At 39.8% G+C, this 23,623-nt stretch overlaps 1 protein-coding gene across 7 annotated transcripts in view; it reads right to left on the bottom strand.

Moving 5' to 3' along the window:
• Positions 1-23,623, bottom strand: part of mtus2 (microtubule associated scaffold protein 2) — a 423,984-nt gene that overhangs the window by 121,484 nt on the left and 278,877 nt on the right. For all 7 annotated transcript variants that reach the window (XM_062974685.1, XM_062974687.1, XM_062974684.1 and 4 more), the window contains one exon: positions 20,687-20,848. In XM_062974685.1, the coding sequence (XP_062830755.1) occupies positions 20,687-20,848 (162 nt within the window). The remainder of the gene's footprint in view (positions 1-20,686; positions 20,849-23,623) is intronic.

Here is a 23,623-nt window from a genome sequence, read left to right as displayed (position 1 = left end):
GGGCGGCCGTCTATGGCTTGCACCACACGGGCATTCTTGAAATCATGATATTGTAATCCCAGAGAGTCGGCATACTCTCTATCAATGAAATTGTTGGTAGCTCCAGAGTCTATCATGGCGTGGATCATGACGGGTCCCCTTTTTGCTGACCATAATGTGACCACGAGAAGGAACAGGACCCCGGTTGGCGGCTCTTGAATGGATTTTTTGACCGGGTTGGCGAGCCTCTCTACACCCGGTCGTTGGCTTCCCCCGCCGGCTGTGTGCCAGTCGGCTCAGACGCCTTCGTCTCCGTGGAGGACGCCGCCGCAAGACGGGCGGCAGGCTTCCCTTTGGCTGGGCACTCTCTGGCGAAGTGGCCCCCATTCCCGCAGTACCAACAGAGGTTTAAGCGTTGACGACGGGCCTTCTCGGCGGCATCTAATCTGGGACGCACATTGCCCAACTGCATCGGCACCTCCTCGCTCCCTCTGGGGTATGGGGATGGTGGTGGGGGTCTCCACACTGGACGTGGCTGAACGCTGGCGGGAGCGGGGGGTTTTGCCCCGGCTCTACCGCCCTGGCCTCGAACCCACTGTTTCCTGTTGGCAATCATGACTTCAGCCCGTAAACATTGATCAATGAGTGCCTCGAGGGTCTGGGGAGGATCCACCTTGGAGATTTCTTCCAGCATTTCAATGTTGAGACCCTCCCGGAATTGTCCTCTGAGGGCTACATCGTTCCAGCCGGTGTTGTGGGCCAGCACTCGGAACTCGGCTATATACTGGGACATAGGTCTGTCTCCTTGGAAAAGGCGACGGAGTTTGTGACCGGCTGCCTCCAAATTGTCCTCGATTCCCCAAGTCTCCTTGAGGTGGTCCAAGAAGTGTTGCGCTGATCTTAGGTGTGGAGAGGCTTGGTCGAACAGTGCCGTCGCCCAGTTGGCCGCTGGCCCGTCTAGAAGACTGTAAACCCACGCCACTTTGATGTCTTCTTGGGGAAACTCGGCAGCACGGGCCTCTAGATAAGCTTGACATTGGCGACGGAAAACATGAACCTTAGAAGCTTCTCCAGTAAACTTGGTTGGCAACGCCATGGCCGGAAGACGAATTCCGCGTTCCTTCAAACCCTTTATTTCTCCATCCTGTGCATTGAGCTTATCACGGATTCGGTCCACCTCATCCTTGTCGATGGTGTAGGTAATCGGCTGGCCGCTCGGCCCAGGTACGACTCCGGTAGACATTCTGGCCGAGGTTAATTGGTGCTTAGGGTGGCGGAGTCAAACTGTCACGACCCAGGCTACAGAGCACCAATAACCATACGCAGAGGCCAGATTCTATCTAATATCTTTATTAAGGAAATATATAAAGTTAGTAAAAGCAAATGTAAAAGTTAGTCCAGAAATAGACCTTTCAGGGAAGGTCAAAATTAGTCCAAAAAAGCAATGTCCAATAAGAAATATTATGGTCCAAAGTTGTAATCCAATAACCGAAACACTCACTTTGCCAGGCAAAGTGAGGGGAATTGACAAGGTCCTTTAGTCCATAACTTGAGCGAGGCTAGGAAATAACTTGATACTTGAAACAAGGCTTGAACGTGGAACAAGGTAACTAGGAACAAGAACAAGGTCCGTGGAATAACTTGATAAAATCCGTGGTACAAGGCAAGGATTGGTCCTGGGAAACAAGGCAAAGTCCGTAGGTAAACAAAGGCTGGAAGCAAGGCGAAAGCTGGAAAGCAGGGCAAGGCTTGAGCAGGAGCGAGGCTTGAGTCGGAGCGCGCTGTCCAGACACAACTCGCTCCGTAGGCTGACGAATTGACTCCGCGAAGTTACTACGCGGTTAAAACACCTATATAGAGTCTAACTTTCCCACCGAAGCCGTTCTCTGGGAAACAGAAACGAAAGCTAAACTCTGAGACCAGATGTTAAACTCCTTAAAGATTCTCACGAGAAGCAGTCTTAATTGGCTACATTCTTAGCTGCAATTCTTGCACTCCTGCGCGAAGCTGATTCCAAACTTCTCTGTTGTTTACAAAACTCCCGGCGCAAGAACACGGGAGAAGTAGGCTCTGGGCTTGTTTGACATACTTCTGGGAGACAACTTTCTTGCAGGTGCAAGGTTCCCAGATCTGCCTGGGAAAGATCTGGCTGAGAAGATTCCAGTTCAGACTGGGAAGGTAAAAAACCCAAGTTTTCATCTTCATCAGGAATTACAGTGTCCTGAGCAGGACTACAAGGCCCATGGGTCATCACATCCCCTGACATTAAGTCTAATCTTGTCCAGTTCTGGGGGTTGGTGCTCATCTCCATTTCTAAGCCGAAGAGCCGTTGTTGTCCGTAGACACCTCCAAAGTCATGTGGCCGGCATGACTGCATGGAGCGCCGTTACCTTCCCACTGGAGCGGTACCTATTGATCTACTCACATTTGCATGTTTTCGAACTGCTAGGTTGGCAGGAGCTGGAGCTAACAGCGGGTGCTCAAGCCGCTCCCGGGATTTGAATCTGGGACCTTTCGGTTGGCAAGTTCAGCAGCTCAGCGCTTTAACACACTTCGCCTAGGTAAAGGTAAAGGTTTTCCCCTTGACATTAAGTCTAGTCTTATCTGACTCTGGGGGTTGATGCTCATCTACATTTCTAAGCCGAAGAGCCGGTGTTGTCCATAGACACCTCCAAGGTCATGTGGCCAGCGTGACTGCATGGAGCACTGTTACCTTCCCACCCGAGTGGTACCTATTGATTTACTCACATTTGAATGTTTTCGAACTGCTAGGTTGGCAGAAGCTGGGGCTAACAGCAAGAGCTCGCCTTGCTCCCTGGATTCAAACCGCCAACCTTTCGGTCAGCAAGTTCAGCAGCTCAGTAGTTTAACCTGCTGTGCCACCAGAAGCTCCTTTACTGAGGTACAAGATTGTTTTAAGAGTCTAAATAGCTTAGCTCTGTTTTAATGTATATTTTTGTATGTTTTTAACTATATTGTTCTTTTAAACTATGACTTACTTTGAGTCTCAGTTTTGGAGAGAAGGTGATGACAATGATTATTTTCTTGGTATCTTGGTTTTTAGGCATGTTGCTGGAGATACGTAGCTCACTGATTCTGAAATTTACATTGCATAGACTGCAGCAGCTCTGGTTTCTTAGATTTCTTCGATATCATAGTTTTCTATGGGTGTATAGATGAAAACTGGTAGATGGCACATGTTCTGTATCTCAAAAACTAGATCTGATAGGGGAAAACTGGTGCAATTTTTGGAATCAGAAGGAAAAATATACCCAAAAACAGATCCAACATTTGAGACACCAAAATGCGTGTTGGCCAGTGTAATATAACAACAATGACAATCGTGTTTTATCACAAAACAGTGGGACAGAACATGGAACTTCTTATTTCTACAGCATGCCTTCAACATGTGTATTCTGATGTAAGTTATTATAAAGGTATTGGGGTCACTGTTGTTATGTGCCTTTAAATCAATGCTGACTTATGAAAACCTCATGCTATGCTTTTCTTGTAAGTTTTATTCAGAAGAGCTTTCCCATTGCCTTTCTCTGAATATAGCCTATAGCAGCAAGTATTCCTCAGTGGTCTCGTTTCTATCTATGAACCAGGCCTGACCCTGCTTATCTTCCAAGATCAAACAGGATCGGGTGCCTCCAGGGTATTAAGAAGTTCAGAGGGTCTTACTCTGAGGTAAATGCATATAGGACTGTGGCCTTAGAAATGGGTTAGCAAATCATTGCAAGGTTGCAAGGTCAGAGACAAAAGCATATGTCATTTTTGCTATTTACATTTGGCATTTAAAGCACTTGTATTTTTGAAGCTACATAACATCTGGCAGTAATGAGATATTTTTTTAAAAAAAAACCAAGGGCAAATTGGGCAATTGTTTCAAGTGAAGGATGAACGATGCTGAAATGATGCACTTTTACATCCTTCTTGTGGACGTACTCAGATGCCTCACAGGGGAAATGACAAATAGATCCATCACACTACACTGCAGGGTAAACCTTGAACCTGGAACACAAAGCTACTGTCACCATAAATAAAAAATCCGCTGTCTTTGTGTAACACACTGCTTCTGTGACTCCAAATGAGCACAACAATAATAACATCTGCCTTTTTAGTACTTTGCACTTGAAGCTTTAGGGAAATCAAACGCATGAGGCTCTGGAAAGAAGACAAGTATGTTCTTATAATTTGGTTTTGGGAGGATTAGAATCTATTAAAATATTGCAGCTTTCCTAAATGTTCACAATGTTTGGAAGAGTAGTTAAAAACTACCCTGGCAACTGCTGTTTTCCAGGTCAGAATGAGAACTCAGGATAATGGCTGGCATCCAGTTAGGAATGTATGCATGTAGCATTGGCCCTCTATATTTGCATATTTGACTTTTCTAGATTTGATTTAAAATGTTCTCACAAGGAATTTCTATGTCCTCTAAGGTAACTCTATGGGCAACTTCTGCCAGAAGGTGACTACAGACATGCTGGAGGACCTTGGGATTCATAGACAGAACACCTCTCTAAGAATCTCTAGGCCAGTGGTTCTCAACCTGGGGTCCCCAGATGTTTTTGGCCTACAACTCCCAGAAATCCCAGCCAGATGACCAGCTGTTAGGAGTTCTGGGAGTTGAAGGCCAAAAACATCTGGGGACCCCAGGTTGAGAACCACTGCTCTAGACCATCTAGTACAATTTATTATTTTTTATTATTATATGTTGGTGTCCAGACATGATCAGTGTCCAACTAAACTGACAAAGGTATTATGCTAGAGGGCCTACATATTCCTAAAGGATTTCTCATGTAAAAAAGGGTTTTTATTTGCATTTTTTCCACTTTTATGGGGGTCCCAAATTCCCAACTCCAGCAAATGTGAGGGCTGACTGTATAAGTCAGGCCAAAAAGAGCAGAAGATATATTGTGCAACAAACATATTACACTGATAGTGGCCAAAGTTGTACAAACAGCAAGTTCTTTTGTATTATGTCTTTATAAGTTGTGATTGCACATGTTCCATAACATGTTATACAGTAGAGTCTCACTTATCCAAGCTAAACGGGCTGGCAGAAGCTTGGATAAGCGAATATCTTGGATAATAAGGAGGGATTAAGGGAAAGCCTATTAAACATCAAATTAGGTTATGATGTTACAAATTAAGCACCAAAACATCATGTTTTACAACAAATTTGACAGATAAAGCAGTTCAATACGCAGTAATGTTATGTTGTAATTAATTACTGTATTTATGAATTTAGCACCAAAATATCACGATATATTGAAAACATTGACTACAAAAATGGCTTGGATAATCCAGAAACTTGGATAAGTGAGACTCTACTGTAGTTGCATGCTGCAGTTGCACATTGCAGTTGTACATCTTATATTGTGCATTGAGATTTCACATCACATATTGTGCATAACAGTTGTGCATCATGTATTGTAGTGCCTCGTGCAATAACACTTATTCATTGACCTATGTTGCATAATACTGGTATTCTCCATGGATTCTCACACTGACCGAGTAAATAGCAGATGAGCGGCTAGGAGGAGACTAGTGAAAGACTGTGATCTTGAGCATGTTTTGACTGTTAAATCCTGTTCATGTGTTTTAGTTATATATTGCATTTTAATCTATGTTGTACCCTGCCTTGAGTCTTGAGGAGAGACAGGGTAGATTAGAAATAACAACAACAACAACAACAACAACAACAACAACAACAATTAAAAGTCAGGGAGCTCTGGCATGGACTGGTCCATGAGGTCACGAAGAGTCGGAGACGACTAAACGACTGATCAGCAACACAAAATGAACACGTCAAACTATTCTGGGATTTCCAAAATCAGACTGACAAAAGTTTTGGAGCATAATACTCCTGGCCTCACGATCATGGAAAAAAAAAAAAAAACCAAGTATGGATCGTCGATGTTGCAATCCCAGGTGACAGCAGAATTGAGGAGAAGCAACTGGAAAAGCTTACACAATATGAGGATTTAAAGAGAGAACTGTAAAGACTCTGGCACAAGCCAGTAAATGTGGTCCCAGTGGTGATTGGCACACTAGGTGCAATGCCTAAAGACCTTGACCTGCACTTAAAAACAATCAGTGCTGACAAAATTACCATGTCAGCTGCAAAGGCCACCCTACTTGGGTCTGCACACATTACTTGCCAATACATCACACAGTCCTAGACACCTGGGAAGTTTGAATACAAAGGCCAGCATAGTGATCTTGTTAGCTGTGTACTAATTTTGTTGTGTATCAAATAATAATAATAATAATAATAATAATAATAATAATAATAATAATAATAATAGCAGCAGCAACAATAATTTCAATAGGTCTAGACTAAAATGCGGTATGCTCATGACAATGGATAGCAGGGATAAGGTGAAGTGAAGTGTGTTATGGTGCAGTCCTTTGTAAGAGAGTGGACATGTGGCCTTAATGCCATTTTTGTTGACTCCCAGTATCCACTTCTTTTCTTCAAATGCTCTCTAGGGGAATTGGTGTGATTTTGCTATTTTGCCTTTTTTTCTGACAGGAAATGATCAGAAGATGGAAAAACTTGAGATTTAAAAAAAATAAAAATCAATGTGATAGAAACGAAAATTGAAAGATTTGTCCATTTATGAACAAAGATATAAGTGCTTAATGCTTAAGGGCTTAGTTATTTTTGAAAAATTTAACAAACTTTGCCATTTTGTAATGTATTTTAATAGTATTATTAACAGATTTGGATGTATTGTTTTAATTTTAATGACTGTGTTTTTGGGCATTAAATTTTGCCAATCTCTGTAAGCCGCCCTGAGTCCCCTCGGGTGAGAAGGGTGCGGTATAAATGCTGTAAATAAATAAATAAATAAATAAATATTTTTTTCAATATTCAAGATGTTATAATATGTTTTTTAAAAAGGAACATGGCAGGAAACAAAACTGGCAGATTTCCCCATAGAAGACTCATAACAACTGAGAATCTTGCTAAAGCACTTAAGCCCCCAAGCTGAAAGTGTTTTCAGAAATCCTCTTAAGATGCAAGGAGCAAAAGTGGGGCCAGTAAATGTGTGGAGAAGTTCTGCTTTTTCATTTTAAGCTGCTGTGCTTGAATACCTGAATAGCACTTATTTAATGTACAAGTTGAATATAACCAAGCTTAGGAATGCATGTTATAAGCTATTACCTGCAAACAAATGCATTTTCCAAACCCAAACACCCAAAGAGATGGAATGGTTTGCCCTCCTAGAGGGAAAGGCAGTCACATTTAATTCATTCTTTTCCTCCCTCCTTCTATCCTGATAATCGTGAGTAGTCATGCCCTTCATGAATAATGAACCATTGCTGCAGACACTATTTGAGACAAAATGAGAAAAACAAGATCCTGTGGGGAAAAGAATAAATCCACCTCCCACTAGAGAATTGCTTTGTATCCTGTGATGCACAAGACAGAAAAAAAACATGAATAAGTAAACAAATATGGACTGAAGGCAATGTGTTTGCTGGTTCAGGAACATTTCTATTTTGGCTCTTTTCTGTTTCTTGACTAATTTTGACCTTTTTGCAGGTAATTATTTTTGTCCTTTTCCAACCAAATGTGACTTATTTTTCCAAAAACTTTGTAATTGTTTTTAAAAAAACAAGTTTTAAATAGTAAAACATTTCCCATGTTTTCAAGATTATCCACATGTTTCATGCCTTGTTCGAAAAGGCCACCAGAGATGCCCATTGGTCTGGATCAGGCCATTGTGAAGAATAGTTAAACCCTTTGCCGAAATGTTATCACACTGCACATCCCTCCCACATGGATGTTTTCCCTAATTAGAGGGGAAATGGGCACTCTTCTTGGTTTCAAAGGAGAATTTCCAGTGAAAAACAACAGGAGACAGGGCTGATTAATTTCTGCTTCATCACAGTCCTGATGAGATGACACCAAAGTCCTCCAGGAAAGGGACCCCTAGAGTTGATAATGCTTTTAAGAACTGGGTTGAACAGCTTCAAAGGAGGCCATTTTCAAGAGGAAATGACATTGAGAGGACAAACACACATATGAACCTATGCACATGCATGCACACACACATACACAAAATCCACCTAGATGTGGGATCCCATCTTCTATTTTTGTAGTATAACACAGGTTTGCCTTTGTAAAATGCATAAATAGTGTGTGTGTGTGTATGTGTGTGTGTGTGTGTGTGTGTGTGTGTGTGTGTGTATACACACACATACACACATAGATTAGATGCCTATCTAGGTAGCATGTTTAGATGTTGACAGGGACAATCCTTATAATGTTGAAAACTACCTCATTCCATTGCTGCACGGCTCATTACCTTTTAATTGACCAGGCTTCAAAATATTATAAACTGAAATCCAAAAAACAAACCTTGATTTTCCATTTTATATCAGGCACACCATTTTACTATTTTATTGAATATAATGGGAGTTAAGCATCCATGGATTCTGGTATCTACAGGGGCTCCTGGAACCAAACCCAAGCGGATACCAGGGCTACCTGTACTTCAATTGCTTTGGAGAAGAATAATCTTAGACTGTTAAGAGAATGGCACAAAACTTGAAAAAAGCCCACCAGAATATTTCTAAAATGACCTTTAAATTATCTAGAAATTGTCACTAAAGTAAAGTAACTTTGCCTTAGGTAGAAAGGAGTAAATTACTGTTATGCCTGTGTAGATCATCAGCTACTTGACTATTGAATAGTCATGACTATTGAATCAATGGTGACTTGGTACATCAACAAGTATGTAAGTTCTGTTGATTCAGTGAATTTACTTGTTTTTGCTAACAGAATTCTGAGCCCCAAAGCTCAGACCTATCTCAAATGGATCACTGATTGTCTTTATGACATACAGCAGCTTCTGGTGAGTATTGTGGAGTGTTTTGGTTTAAACTGGTGTTGTCCCACTTTTAGCAAAGTCAAGGAGGACTCCCAAGTTTGCTGGAAACTCCGGAGTATCTTGAGACTTCAAGACAGTCAGGGCAGTGGGTTCAGGCCTGATTCAGACTGATTTACTGTCGAGACTGGACACTGATGCCATCAACTCTTTTCATGCACTCATCAGTGCAAGGAAAGGGGATGAACTGAGCCCTTGTCACCACTGCCACCACTCCTATCTGGTCACAGAGCTCTGTCCAAGCCTCTTCTTGTTGGTTGCATTGGCACCTTGTTCCAACATCCATGGAGCTGTCTGTGACAGCTAGGAGCTTGGATGAAGCTTCATGTCTGGCTTGGAGAAACACTGGTGACACTGAGAAGGTGAGATGTGGCCACCCCATTGGAACGGCTCTGCTCTGGGGCAGACGAACACTGGGATAACCAGTGTAGATGTACCCTTTGGTCTTGATTCAAACCTTTGTCCTTGCTATAAAATTATCAGCTGTATAAATAAAATATTTATCCCTACATTCTCCCACTGGGCATTCTTAGTGTAATTAAGTAAGGATCCATAGTAAGGATCGCCCTGTTGCCTATTTTATCTTATTGCATTCTAATTTTTAGCCAGCAATAGTCCCTTGTGTATGCCTTCCCCAGCACTTTAATGGGTATGATAGCTTTGGTATCTACCCCTCCCTGATAATACCGACACAACTTGCACTTTTGGCCCAGTTTCTTTTGGAGCCAACCCAAGATTTTATCATTATATTTATTGTATGTGATCTTTTATGATTTATTTTATTGTTGATTGACTTGTTTTATTGATTTGTTTTATATTGTCTGATGTCTGGGCTTGGCCCCATGTAAGCCGCCCTGAGTCCCTTCGGGGAGATGGGGCGGGGTATAAAAATATTATTATTATTATTATTATTATTATTATTATTATTATTATTATTATTATATTAATTTATTTCAGAAGAACCTAGGTTGCCATATGTAGGAATAGGTTTGAAGTCACCAACAATGACAACAAAGGACAAGTTCTATTCTCTCCTTTCCTCCCCCTCTCTGTTTTCCTCTCCTCCTCTTTGTTTCTGATCTGTTTCTGTTTAATCTTTGACATGCTGGCAAAGTATGCTGAATTGAGAAAGTTTTAAATATGCATAAGAGAATGATGTAATACAATGAAATCTAATTAAATTTACTCATTTTCATAGAATGGAAGAAAAGCAATCAGCTCATGTCATCAAAACAATTTGCATGGCAATTATTTTCTAATGCTGTTGTCCCATGCTAGGCTCTTCCCCTTCTTTTTGTCTTCTGATGGCCAGAATTGCAGTCACACAGCAAAATGATAAGATAACCAGTTGTGTTAATTAAAGATGATTTGTATCCCTCTGCCTAATTTAGATGACAAGCACATTTCACGAAAACACAATGTAGCATCTACCTTACATTTTTGTTTTGCTTTAATTGAGAAGGCAGGGTAAAAACCCTCCTCCTTCAGGAAAACCCAACACATGAAATGTACTTCATGGACTAAATTATTCTCATTAGTATAATGGAAGCTGTAATTTTACCAATCCATTTTCTATTTAATGTTATAATGATGTGCTTTCCCCAAATATGCATATATTTCAAATGCTGTTGCAAAACCCTTTTTTTCATATGGTTCTCACTTGGAGCTAATCTGTATGTAAGCCTACTCCCCTAATCATTTAGTGCCCCGGAGTTGGAAACTGTGCAACCCTCCAGATGTTCTTGGACTGCACTTTCCAGCATTTCTCACCATTGGTTATACTGGCTAAGACTGCTAGAACTTTTAGTCCAGCAACACTTGGGGGACCGAATAGGCCTGTAGCCAGGGAGGAGGGTTAAGGATTTAACTCCTCCCGAAATGTTTCAGGTTAAAAAAAAACCTGGTTTACTCATGAATTGGTTAACCCGTTAAAATTCATGAGTAAACCAGGTATTCTTTACCTGAAACATTTCGGGAGCGGGGGTTGAACCCTTAACACCCCCCCCCCCCCGGCTACAGGACTAGAACTGAATAATTAGGGAAGAAGGCAAACAGTATTTTTCAGAGTTTATAAAATGTGTTGTAGCCCAGCAGTAGTCACAGCAGTCAGGGGTTGATGGGTTCACTGATGACTTAAAGTCAGATGGGATTGTGGGCTTTCCTGGGATTCATTCTCATGCAGAGCCGGAAAGTGAAACTGTTTTAGACAGATGCAGGACCTGAGAATATAATTGCCTTTGAACCTCAATGCCAGCCATGGGAGTTGGAATCATCCTCTCTAGATAAGGAGTCTAGCAAAGATGAATTGATGAGAAATTCGCATGGGAACACACCTGGTGACATTGACCTAAGCCAGAAGGCTCGCCTGCAAATTCAAGCCAGCATTGTAGGTCAACACAACTTCGTGGGAAGCAAAAATTCCAAGGTAGACATAATGCTTTCATGTCTGTTTATTAGGAGCTAACAGGCACTCTGCTCTTCAGTTCAGGCAACGTGGCTTTCAAGTTACAGCCAGGCTTGGGTTCTTTAGTTCTTGTCTTGCTTTTGGGATTCAAGTATTCTGGGAGTTTTTACATGTTCATGTTGTGTATCCTTGTTCAAGTTTTGCTTATGGACTTAAGCTGCTTTTGGATTTTGTGACTATTCTTGAACTGTCTTGCTTTTGGATTTACAAGAGACATTTGATTGCTGACTTTTTGGATTCTACACCTTACTTCCTTATCCCTGCTTTTTACTGTGTATCTTTTGTGTGTTTTTACAATGAACTGTTTGCCTTTACTCTGAACTCTTGTGTGATGCTCTGGTCTTAAGTGGCTTCAGGTCTGGGGTGCAACAAAAAGTATTTTAAATATTTTAGAGCAAATAATCTGATTTGCAATGCCCCTTTCTATGTTCACTCCAAATGTACTTTTGTCTCCTTTTCAGGGTCAATCTTGGGGTTAAAAACTAATTCTGCACAGTGGCAGCAGGAATTCATTTTAAACAATATTGTTTTATATCTTTAACATTTCAGTACTATTGTATCTCTACACTATTGTAGTGGGATCTAAAAGAAAATGTTAAGAGTGTGATGTGCTCTTGTTCCGGTCATCCATTTCAATCATTCTGATGGAATGAAGTACTGCAGAAGGGGGTGTAGCTAATGGAGTGAAACACAGTCATTCTTAATTTGTACTCTGCAATTACAGGCAGTCCTCGATTTACAAACAAGATAGGTTCTTAAGTTGAATTTGTATTTATGTTGGAACAGAAACATTTTTAAATGTAGCTCCAGGCAAATTTATTACCTACCTACCTATGAACTTTGGATAGCATAGGGAAGGGTTAATACCTCTGTGTGTTTCTTTTGCTGTCCATGCCCCTGTTCAGAAGATTTCTGCTCACTTTCTGTGCCTGCAATAATTGGATTTTGAACATTTTGGCTTGTTGTGAAAACAAGGATTGGTGAGATAGCTTCAGTGGAAACACCCTTTCCTGACTATAACTCTTTCAGCAGTGGATATATCCCTTCCTGGGGGTAGATTTCTATCACTTCCTGTTGTCTCACCCCTGTTCTTAACTATGCCGTATGTAAGTCAGATGTTTGTAACTATTAGTTGTATGCAAGTCTCCACGTTTGTGAATTTGGCTTTTGCAGATTTGATTATTTTTGGATTTGACTAAAATGTTCTTTGTAAGAACCTCTGGGTTGAAAAAGAACAATTTATGATCAATTTCTGGCAGACGTCTATTATGGGGGTGTGAGATTCCTATAGTGATGTTCTCTTGGGCAAAAAAGTAGTTTTTTTAAATTTTTTTTTACAGTTTTTCCACATTCACTGGTCTCCTGCACCACCAACCACAGCATATTTGGAGGAGGACTATATACCTCACAACCTCTGAGGATACCTGCCATAGATGTGGGCAAAACATCAGGAGACAATGCCTCTGGAACATGGCCCTACAGCCTGGAAAACTTATAGCAACCCCATGATTCTGGCCATGAAAGCCTCCAACATTACAGAGGACTATATACTTTGTACTTCTGCTAACTCTAGGTTTCCCCAAGCTTGGTGATAGCCTTGTTATCTGTGTCATAGTAATTGGTTATCTGCCTTGCATATAGTAAAATCTTGGTCAAGTCACCAAAATCTCCAATTAAAAGGATCCCTGGGAACAATAGGTCAGAGAAGGCACCTACTGAAGACCGCAGAGTGCATATGCCAAATGGAGCAGGGAGTGTGTGTATGTGCCTTCAAGTCACCTGTCGACTTATGGCAACCCCATAGCTTTCATAGGATTTTCTTAGACAAGGTGGTTTTACCTGTTCATTTTTCTAAAATATAGTTTTCAGCACCTAATATTATTTGGCAGTCTCCCATCCAAGTACTGATCCTGGTTAGCTTCTGAAATCAGACAGGAACTGGTGCCTTTGGAATATCTAGGTGTACAGAATAGGCAATACTGAGCCCGAAAGGCTATTTTATTGTGTAATCATAAACTCATAGAAGTGCTGATTATAAGAGGATAGGGTTAGGTGCAAGACACCTTTGCTGCACTAAACCTCTGTTCTGATGGCTGATCTCAGAGATCAGCTGGCAGAGCAATTTGCTAGCAGAACTCCTCTTCGGGATAAGACCAGTCTGCAATAGAACTAGTGAAGCTGCTTCATGCAAACATATGATGAACAGAAAGGAACAGATTTTTAAAAAAGTAACTTTCCATGCTCTGATCCCCCACCTCAGCTCATTTGTAGATGTATCATTTCATAAGTTGTCCAAAGCTATATATTTTTTACAAGCGGGGAATAGATTTCAGTTCCTAACATCTAATAAATTGCTTGAAAAGGTTATTTTGGGGGACTACAACTTCCAGAATTCCCTAGCCAGAATTGTCACTTTTTGCTAAAAGTCATTTGGCTGCCACTGGCTGCTAGTGTCACTGGCACAATTCAAAGTGCTGGCTTTAGCGTATAAAGTCCTAATCAGTTCTGGCCCAGCTTATTTGTCAGAATATAACTCCCTCTATGATTCACCCCAAAGGTTAAGATCATCTGGGGAGGCCCTGCTCTCAGTCCCACCTCCTTCTCAAGCGCGACTGGTGGGGAATGAGAGACAGGGCCTTCTCAGTGGTGGCCCCTCGTCTATGGAACTCCTTCCCCAGAAAAATCAGATCAGCCCCCTCTCTCCTGACCTTTAGGAAAAAACAAAGGCTTTGGGATCAAGCCTTTGATTAGTAATGGCAGCCGTGCAATAAGTGACCACAAATTAATGAGATTGACAAATGGAACGACCCTGGTTTGTGATTTGGATTGCGTGATTTTAACTGATGTTTTAATAATTGGTGTTTAATTGCTGCATTTTAATTGTATTTATTTATTTTATGGATGTATATGTGTATGGCATCAAATTGTTGCCTGTTAAGGCTGCCCCGAGTCCCCTTTGGGGTGAAAAAGGTGGGGTACAAACGTGGTAAGTAAATAAATAAATTTGATTTCAATCTATCACTGTATTTATATCCAGTATTTTCCTGAAGAGTGGGAGTCAGAATGGTTTTCCATCTGACAATCTTTTTGGTATATTTGGTGTATTTTTTTAAAGAGGAAAAAAAGACTTTAGCATTTTCACTTAATAACTTCTTCATAACTGATATTTATCTTGTATTCCTGACAGGACTGCTGTCATAGCTGACAGGTGGAAGGGTGAGGGTGAACTTATTATTCCATAATGGTTTCTTGAAAGATTTTAAGATTGGGGATTTCACAATTCCTTTCTGTTCCCTGTTCCCTTCCTTCTTTCATTATTGCCCTCTGAAAGCCATGGTTGAAAAAGACAAAGCTAAGGTGGCAATAAAGTTTTGCCCAAAGGCAAATTTCAAGCAATATCACTCAGTTTCTTTCTAACAGATTACATTATTTCTCCATAGGAATTCAAAATATTCATATCATTCCCTGCAGAAGCACTTTGTTATGGTTGATGGTGTGGCAGATTCACCTCTTTAACCTGCACTTAGATGACTGTCACAATTAAATATTAGATATGACATGAAAATAAATTGCAGCGGCCATTCAGCATTTATCAGCTAGGACTAGAGCGATCTGCTCTGAAAGAGTAAACCCTATATTGGCTTCTATTTTTCTCAAGCTCATTTTCCCCTCCAGTTCGATAAAGAATTAATTCTAGAACCACAAATTTGTGTTTTGTTACCCCAAGGATTGTGAAGAACTGACAGGCAAAAATGTGAAGGAAGGAAGAAGAAGGCAGCAGGGAAAAATAACAAAGGAGACCATTAATGGATGTGATTTGCTTTATATGTGGCCCATTGACAGAGGATCTGAGGATGGCAGCCTCAGATTACCTGTGAGCTGTAAGTTAGTTATTCAGTAAAATATTATTATTTTCTACAAGTGCCTTTGCTTCCCATAAACTATGAAGCAGAATGACAGAATTAAAAATGACTCTCTCTTTATCTCTTTTCTTTTTGGTTGTTCATCAGAGAGCTATGAATACATTATGTGGCATATTCTGGCACCAATACAAATAACAGCCATGCTTGCCAGCTACAGTCTCTTCTGCTTTAACGGATTATTGCATTTTGTACCAGCAACTTATTGTTCCAGTGACTTTCCTTGTCTGAAATAGCTTATCAATACCATACAGCACAATAGACAACCAGATGTGCTCCAGATTTACTTTACAAATCTTCTCAGACACAGAAGTTTAGCTGGCATATGAACTGCATCCTCCATAGCCTTTACAAGTGAGACAAACAAAACTGAGTTCTGTGAGACTAAGGGCACATCTACACTGTAGAATGAATCCATCTTGACACTACTTTAACTTCCATGATTCGATGTTATGGAATCCTGAGAGTTGTAGTTTTGCAAGGTCTTTAGCCTCCTCTGCCAAATAGTATGGGTGCATCACCAAACTACAACATCCATGATTCCATAGCATTGGGCCATGACTGCAGATACTGGCGACACAGACTGCAGCCAGGAAATAAGAAGACGTTTACTTTGTGGGAGGAGAGCAATTACCAATCTCGATAAAATAGTGAAGAGTAGAGAGAGACACTGGCAACAAAGGTCTGCATAGTTGAGTCAATGGTATTCCCAGTAGTAACCTATGGATGTGAGAGCTGGACCTTAAAAAAGGCTGAGCAAAGGAAAATAGACGCTTTTGAACTGTGGTGTTGGAGGAAAATTTTGAGAGTGCCTTGGACTGCAAGAAGATCCAACCAGTCCATACTCCAGGAAATAATGCCCGACTGCTCACTGGAGGGAAGGATATTAGAGGCAAAGCTGAAGTACTTTGGCCACATAATGAGAAGACAGAAAAGCTTGGAGAAGATACTGATGCTGGGGAAAATGGAAGGAAAAAGGAAGAGGGGCTGACCAAAGGTAAGATGGATGGATGGCATCCTTGAAATGACTGGCTTGATGTTGAAGGAGCTGGGGGTGGTGACGACCGACAAGGAACTCTGGCGTGAGCTGGTCCATGAGCTCACAAAGAGTCAGAAGTGACTGAACGAACAAACAACAAAATCTTGTCAAATTGCACTAATTCTACAATCTAGATGCACCCTGAAAAAGTTATTTCTTTGGAATATCACATGAAAATGCTGGTTGAAGAACACTGGAAGCAAGAAATTTCTCTAAGCTCAGGATTACCAGAGATGAATACAGTTCCCTTAAAGATACATTCTTTCTGCTATACCAAGATAACATCAAAACATTGGTAACTAATACCTATCCTAAATTCATCACTTATAAATGAGACTAATTTTTCAAATAATATATTTCAGATAACCAGGGGAAAATATAAAGTCATAGAGTCATAGAAAAGAGTTGGGAAGGGCTGCATGGGCAATTGAGTCCTATTATTTTAAAGCCATGGTTTCAGATGTACACAATCCAAGAAAATTTTCCGATCTCCTTTCATAAGAAGGAAGGCAGAAGGAAAGTAACTTGAAAGTGCTGTAGGGCCATTTTTCATTACTAATAGCTTTTTAAATCAAGTGGAAATGGACAAGTCTCATACGCAGTCTAGAGATGAAATCTCCAGATGTCTTACTTGACCATTTTCACTACAAAATGCAACTCATTCTTGCCCTCTGACAGACCCTATTAAAGCCATGTAGTTTTGCCTTGGAATTTCTCATGTGGGTTTTTTGCAATATGTCAATGATATCACTCAAAAGTCTGAAACAAATTAGGTCCCTCTTGTCTTAGTAAATTGAGAGGACTCTATTGAAATTTCTATGGTCTTATGGACTTTTGTTTAAAAAACTCTACGAGGGATTTCTACAGTCTTACATAGTATATTAGATGGGAACCCTGTATCCATAAAGAATATGTTCCAAGACTCCCATGGATAGCTGAAACCATTTATAATAGGAAATCATATATTTTTACTATACTTGGGCTGGAATCACATCACAGACTAACACTGGAAGACCTAAAGAAGTCCACAGAGACTTCTAGGGGAGAATATTTTGGAGCTTGGATACTGAATCTGTGGATAAGGGGGTTGTACTGTACCTCAAGGGCTATCGAGTTGAATCCTCTGCCTGTACAGGAATCCATTGCTAAAGTGGGCATTCAAACTCTTGTTTAAAAATCTCCAAAACAAAGTGATTGGGTGCTCACTTTAGCAATGGCCCTTGAGGTACAATACAACTCCCTTATCCACAGATTTAGTATCCAAGCTCCAAAATATTCTCCCCTAGAAGTCTTTGTGGCACTCTTTAGGTCTTCCAGTGTTAGTCTATGGTATGCTTACAGAACAAGTATAGTCAAATATAGAGTTTCCTATTATAAATGGTTTCAAGTATCCATGAGAGTCCTCGAACATAACCTTAATGGATACAGGGTTCGTACTGTACTTTCCCCATTACAATTCTTTATTGCTAGGATGTTGGCTAGAGACTGCTCTTTCCACAAAATTAGATATAGTTAGAGAGGTGGCCTTTGTTTCTGACAGACACGCACATTTCAGTTTGGTCGATTTTTTAAATAACCCAGCCAAATCAAAACAATCACGATCAAACACCCCTAATTTGGAAGACCACAACTTATACATTGTCTATTATGAAATTTGTTTACTTTTATTTGGAGGTTATTTTTACTAAAGAAATTGGCTAACTTGTCCACTACAGTTATTCACCAATCATTAAAGGAATTAAACGTAGTACTGGTAAAAACTTAAAAGTCTAATTGCTGGGGGAAATTGTGACTAACGCTATGCAGACTCAGCACAAACTATTAATATTTTTCAGATAATTTCATTAGTACCAGAACAATGCAACCACAGTACATGGCAAAAATGATCAAAGATTTTATTTTTATATTAAAAGGTAAATTCTTTTTTTAAAGGACTAATACAATGGAAATGAGAGTGAAGAGCTAGCAACTCCAAATTTTAAAACTATGCTGTGATATTTTTCAGCTCAAACAAATGGTACATATGATAAGGAAAGAAGTCTTGGTTCAGTGGGTAATATGGAAATTTGCGATAAGACAGATTATAATGATGTTGTGACCTCCACTTATTACACAAGAAAACAATTAATAAACTCAATAATCCATTTTTGATAGCTCCATTAAAGGTACAGAAATCCCGGGTTAATAAGCTGTCATTGTATCCTTCTCCCATATGCTCTTTTATTAATCATCCTGAATTATCTTCTGTGGAAAAGCAACAAATAGTTTGAAAACTAGATTATTATAATACTGGAGATCTGTTTCAGAGGGTTCCTTGATTAACATATATTTACAAAACAATGAATTAGGCATGATGGCTCCTTTCTGGTTACCACCATGTGTAAATTTATGAATTCAGTTTTTAAAAGTTGAGTCTCTGAAGATTTTTGTAACTGCCTGTCAAAAGGATTAAGAATCTCTTGACACAGAATCAGATATGATGCTCACTGATGTTGAATGGGGAAAGTCAAGGATTCTCATGCTTTTAAAACAATTACTACCAATGTTGAGATAATGTATTTAAACGTATATTATACAGTGGGTTGCTGTGAGTTTTCCGGGCTATAGGGCCATGTTCCAGAAGCATTCTCTCCTGACATTTCACCCACATCTGTGGCAGACATTCTCAGAGGTTTTGAGGTCTATATTATACAGCTGTTCATAAATGTAACCTAACCCAGTGAAGGATTTCTAAATTGCTTAAGAATACCATCTCCACTCTGTTGTAGGGTGTAAACTGAGTCCAATGGTCTACATGTGAGGAAAAATGTCTTAAGGTATCCCATATTTTAGGATAGGAGACTATCGGGGAACTCCTGGTACATCTAGGGTAACATCCAGCATGAATGTCTGATCAGTCATTGCTGTAAGCTAGAATTGCCAGTATCGTGGGTGGATTAACTGACTGACTCAATATAAGGCAGCCTCCTATGTAAGAGATAGACAACATGTGGAAATGTACACACTGTTGTGTATTGATAGGGTAATGTGGTCTCTTTTATTAAGGGGAAACTTCAGTAAGAGTTGTATTCAATACTAATAACTGAGCGATACATTTGAAAAGGGGAGGCAGCATGATGCAGGCATTTGTGTGTTGGACTAGGACACTTGGAGAACAGAGTTTGAATCCATATTTAAACATGGAAATCATCTAGGTTACCTCAGGTGAGTCACATACTGTCAATCTCAGAAGAAAGTAAGGACAAATCTCCTCTTTACAAATTCCACCAAGAAAAACCCACAATATGGGTTTAGGATTGCCATAAATCAGAAATTACTTGAAGGCACACAACAACAAATATTTGTAAAATGAGAATGGATTTGATTTACCAACAAGAACATTGCATCATCTTGTTGGTAAAGGAATAGTTAGTGCCTGGAAATCATAGAATCATAGAGTTGGAAGAGACTACAAGAACTATCCAGTCCAACATCCTGCCATGCAGGAAAACACAAACTAAACACCCCCGATAAATGCCTATCCAGCCTCTACTTAAAAACCTCCAGAGAAGGAAACACCACCATCCAAGGTAGCATATTCCACTGCTGAACAGTTCTTACCATCAGGAAATTCTTTCTAATGTTTAGGTGGAAATGTTTTTTCTTGCCATTGGAATCCATTGCTCCATGTTCTAGTCTCCAGAGAAGCAGAAAACAAGCTTGCCCCCTCCTCAATGTGAAATTCTTTCAAATATTTAAACATGGCTGTCATATCTCCTCTCAGCCTTCCTTTCTCCAAGATAAACATTCCTAGTAGCTTCCTCAGCTGTTCCTCACAGGGCTTGGTTTCCAAACCTTTCATTGTTTTGGTGGCCCTTCTCTGGACACATTCTAGCCTATCAATATCCTTCTTGAATTATGGTGCCCAGAACCAAAGTACAACAGTGTGGACCTATGACTTCCCCTTGGCTTTTTTAACTTCTGCAGTTGAACTGTTGACTCATATTCAATTTGTAGTCTACTAAGATTCCTGATCCCTTTCACACATACTGTTTTCAAGCCAGAAATCACCCATCCTACATCTCTGTATTTCAGTTTTATTCCCAAAGTGCAGTACAGTACATTTCTCCCTACTGAAATTTGTTAGTTTGGGCCCGGCTCTCTAATCTGTGAAAGTCATTTTGGATTCTGATCCTGTCCTCAGGAGTATTAGCTGTCCCTCCCAATTTGGTGTCCTCTGCAAATGTGATAAGCATGCCCTGCATTCCATCATTCAAGTCATTGATAAAGATGTTGGATATCAGAAGTACAATGTAACCCACATCCTAGGAGAATGCAAATATTCTATAAGCATACATATAGTTTATAACTTCTGACACCAGTGTAAGAAAAAACTCACTAGCAGGTGCTGTGGGTGTCTTCGGTGCTGGAAGTAAACTCTTACGGGCAGCTGGTGTGCTATGTGATGCCTGTGGTGGAGTCCTACTGGTTCCCTTGGGTGCTTCTTTAGAAGTCTCCACTGCCTTAGGAGTGATTTGCTCTTCATTCCCTAAGTTTGAACCTGTGGGAGACCAAAACCAGACTAATTAGAACTTCATAAAAAATACATGCACACTTCTTAATTTGTATCTGCAATTATAATACCTAAGGAAGAAAAGTTTGTTTTACTCAACTACTTGGATAATGACAAAGTTACAATTTAGGTATTTCAAAGGCACCAACTTGTGCTTATTAAGAGGCATAACATGTTCTTTCTTCACTCTATTCAGTCTTCTGAGGACCAATGGAGAGAGGTGAGAAAAGATCTTACAATTTTATTAACAAAATCGAAACAGCCATGAGAAGGAAAGGCTCTTACTTTGATAAGAGCCAGTGCCAAGAGAGGTGTGCTTAACTCCATTTTCTGTACTGTCTTCTCAATGTAAATGAAGTACTCTTCAAAGGTGAATTAACCATACTGCTACATAAGGAAATGAAGAGCACAATCCCTGTTTTTCCCACCTGTTGTAATCCCAATGGCAAGTTTTGGAAAGGGAAGATTCATTTAGATCAGGATAATTGTATGAGAAGGCCAAGTACCCCTTTGGCTGCTACAGCACTGCTGCGATGATCAGAAACCAATTTCTCTATGACTGCTTTAAAATAAAAAACAATAATTGAAGACGGCTATATCATGGATTTTTTTGCAAAATGGTGGTCAGTTTTGGCCTTGAACTGTGAACTTGTTCCTTCATGCTAATTTATAAAGTATAAGGTAAAGGAATGTGTTGTGTGCACTCAGTTTGGTACAGTCAGTTCAGGGAAAAGTAACAATATGTATTATGATTTGAAAACTTGAAAACTTCTCACATATTATGAAAATTGACAGAGAACCTTTAGCGCACCTGCCTATTCCACAGCTTAAAGATCTCTAAAAATCAAGACTTTTTCGTCGGGTTGTAAGAAACACATTTTAAGTTCAGAAGAAACTTTGGCCCTCAGTTCAAATTTATCCTGAAAATGTTACAAATCCAGCTCACAAAGGGAAGTTTTTTATAAATTTACAAACCAAAACTTCGTTTTGAAGAAGTTAATGATAAATTATTACTAAATTCCTATATATATTTACAGCCCACATTTTTTTCTCCCAATGGTAACTCAAAGCAGCATTTATGTGTTGCACTGAAAAGAAGCATACCCCTTTCTCTGCTTGTGACTTCAAGATAGTTGCACAGGTTGAGTATTCCTTTTCTGATATGCTTAGGATTAGAAATCCTTTAGATTTTCTCAGGTTTTGGAACACCTGTGATAGCATGGGTGATATCACCTCTCTCTGTGTGTATAGGTAAGGTAAAAGTTTTCCCCTGACATTAAGTCTAGTTGTGTCTGACAATGGGGGTTGGTGCTCATCCCAATTTCTAAGCTGAAGAGCCGGTGTTGTCCATAGACACCTCCAAGGTCATATGGCCGGCATGACTGCATGGAGTGCTGTTACCTTCCCACCAGAGCGGTACCTATTGATCTACTCACATTTGCATGTTTTCGAACTGCTAGGTTGGCAGAGGCTGGGGCTAACAGTGAGAGCTCATCCTGTTTCCTGGATTTGAACTGCTGACCTTTTGGTCAGCAAGTTCAGCAGCTCAACGATTTAACCCGCTGTGCCACCGGGGCTCATGTGTGTGTGTGTGTGTGTGTGTGTATATATATATATATAGAGAGAGAGAGAGAGAGAAGAGAATAAGGTATATTGGATGTATGACACAAGTCTAAGCACAAAATTCATTTATGATTGGTACACATGTAAAGTGTACAACTTTACACAATACTTCTCATTATTTTGTGCATAAAATAAAGTTTGTGTACAGTAAAACAGAAAGCAAAGGTGTCAACTCAGTCATCCTTGTGGACAATTCTGTAGTGTTTCAATTTTGGAATTCCACATAAGGGATGTTCAGTCTGTACTATTTTTCCAGGAAACAAATGTCATGGTAAAGTTTCTATGCTGAGTCTTCAATCTTTTCTTATAAATATTTCCCAGAATTGGAAGATAACTTGTTTTTTTTTTAAATTGAAGAAATGTACATTCATTTGATCTCATTTTCATATTTAATCACAAACTGTTCACTTGTTTTAATTACATCTCTCAGATACAGCCATTACCCTTGCATATTCTCTTTGCTTTCAACATTCCCCATCTCAGAAAATAATCCCTGCTAAATTATTTGCATATACATGGAAATAAGTCTGTTAAAAACATTTTCTTCAAAGGCCAGCCTTAGAGTAGATTGTATTAAAGGATTACAATGTTTGGGGTGCTGTGTGTTTGCGAACAGACTGAAGAAAAATAAAGAAAATGCAAGGAACACACAGCATTTCACTGGGATAGTACTGTATGTATGATCATCACATTAAAAAGAAAGGAATGAAAGGCTGTTTGTGGGATTAAAATAGGAGATGGATTTAAGCCTTTTGCCTTTTTTCTTAAAGAGATTGCCATCTTAAAATACATATGAAATTGGGTGGCTACAGGATGGGATATAAGAGAGTTGTCAGTTCAGCTCTGTATCTTTCAAATTCCAACACAAAAGGCATTGTTTTTTGTAATTGCTAGAGTATGAAACATTATTTATTAAAACATGACATATAAGCCATTATTCATTACGTTTTAAATGGAACACATCATGGATTGGTGATTCCTTTAAGAATAACAAATTATATTTTAGTCCCTCTTCCACTTTTTACAAAAATACATTTAAAAATAGAGAAATAATCCCTAGACCAGGCATGGGCAAACTTCACCCCTCCGGTTGTTTTGGACTTCAACTCTCACAATTCCTAACAGCCGGTGGGAGTTGAA

The sequence above is a fragment of the Anolis carolinensis genome, chromosome 3 (genome assembly GCF_035594765.1).
Source record: "Anolis carolinensis isolate JA03-04 chromosome 3, rAnoCar3.1.pri, whole genome shotgun sequence".
Taxonomy (NCBI): domain Eukaryota; kingdom Metazoa; phylum Chordata; class Lepidosauria; order Squamata; family Dactyloidae; genus Anolis; species Anolis carolinensis.
The sequence above is the reverse complement of the archived record's forward strand: the minus strand, read 5'-3'. Positions and strand labels throughout refer to the sequence as shown.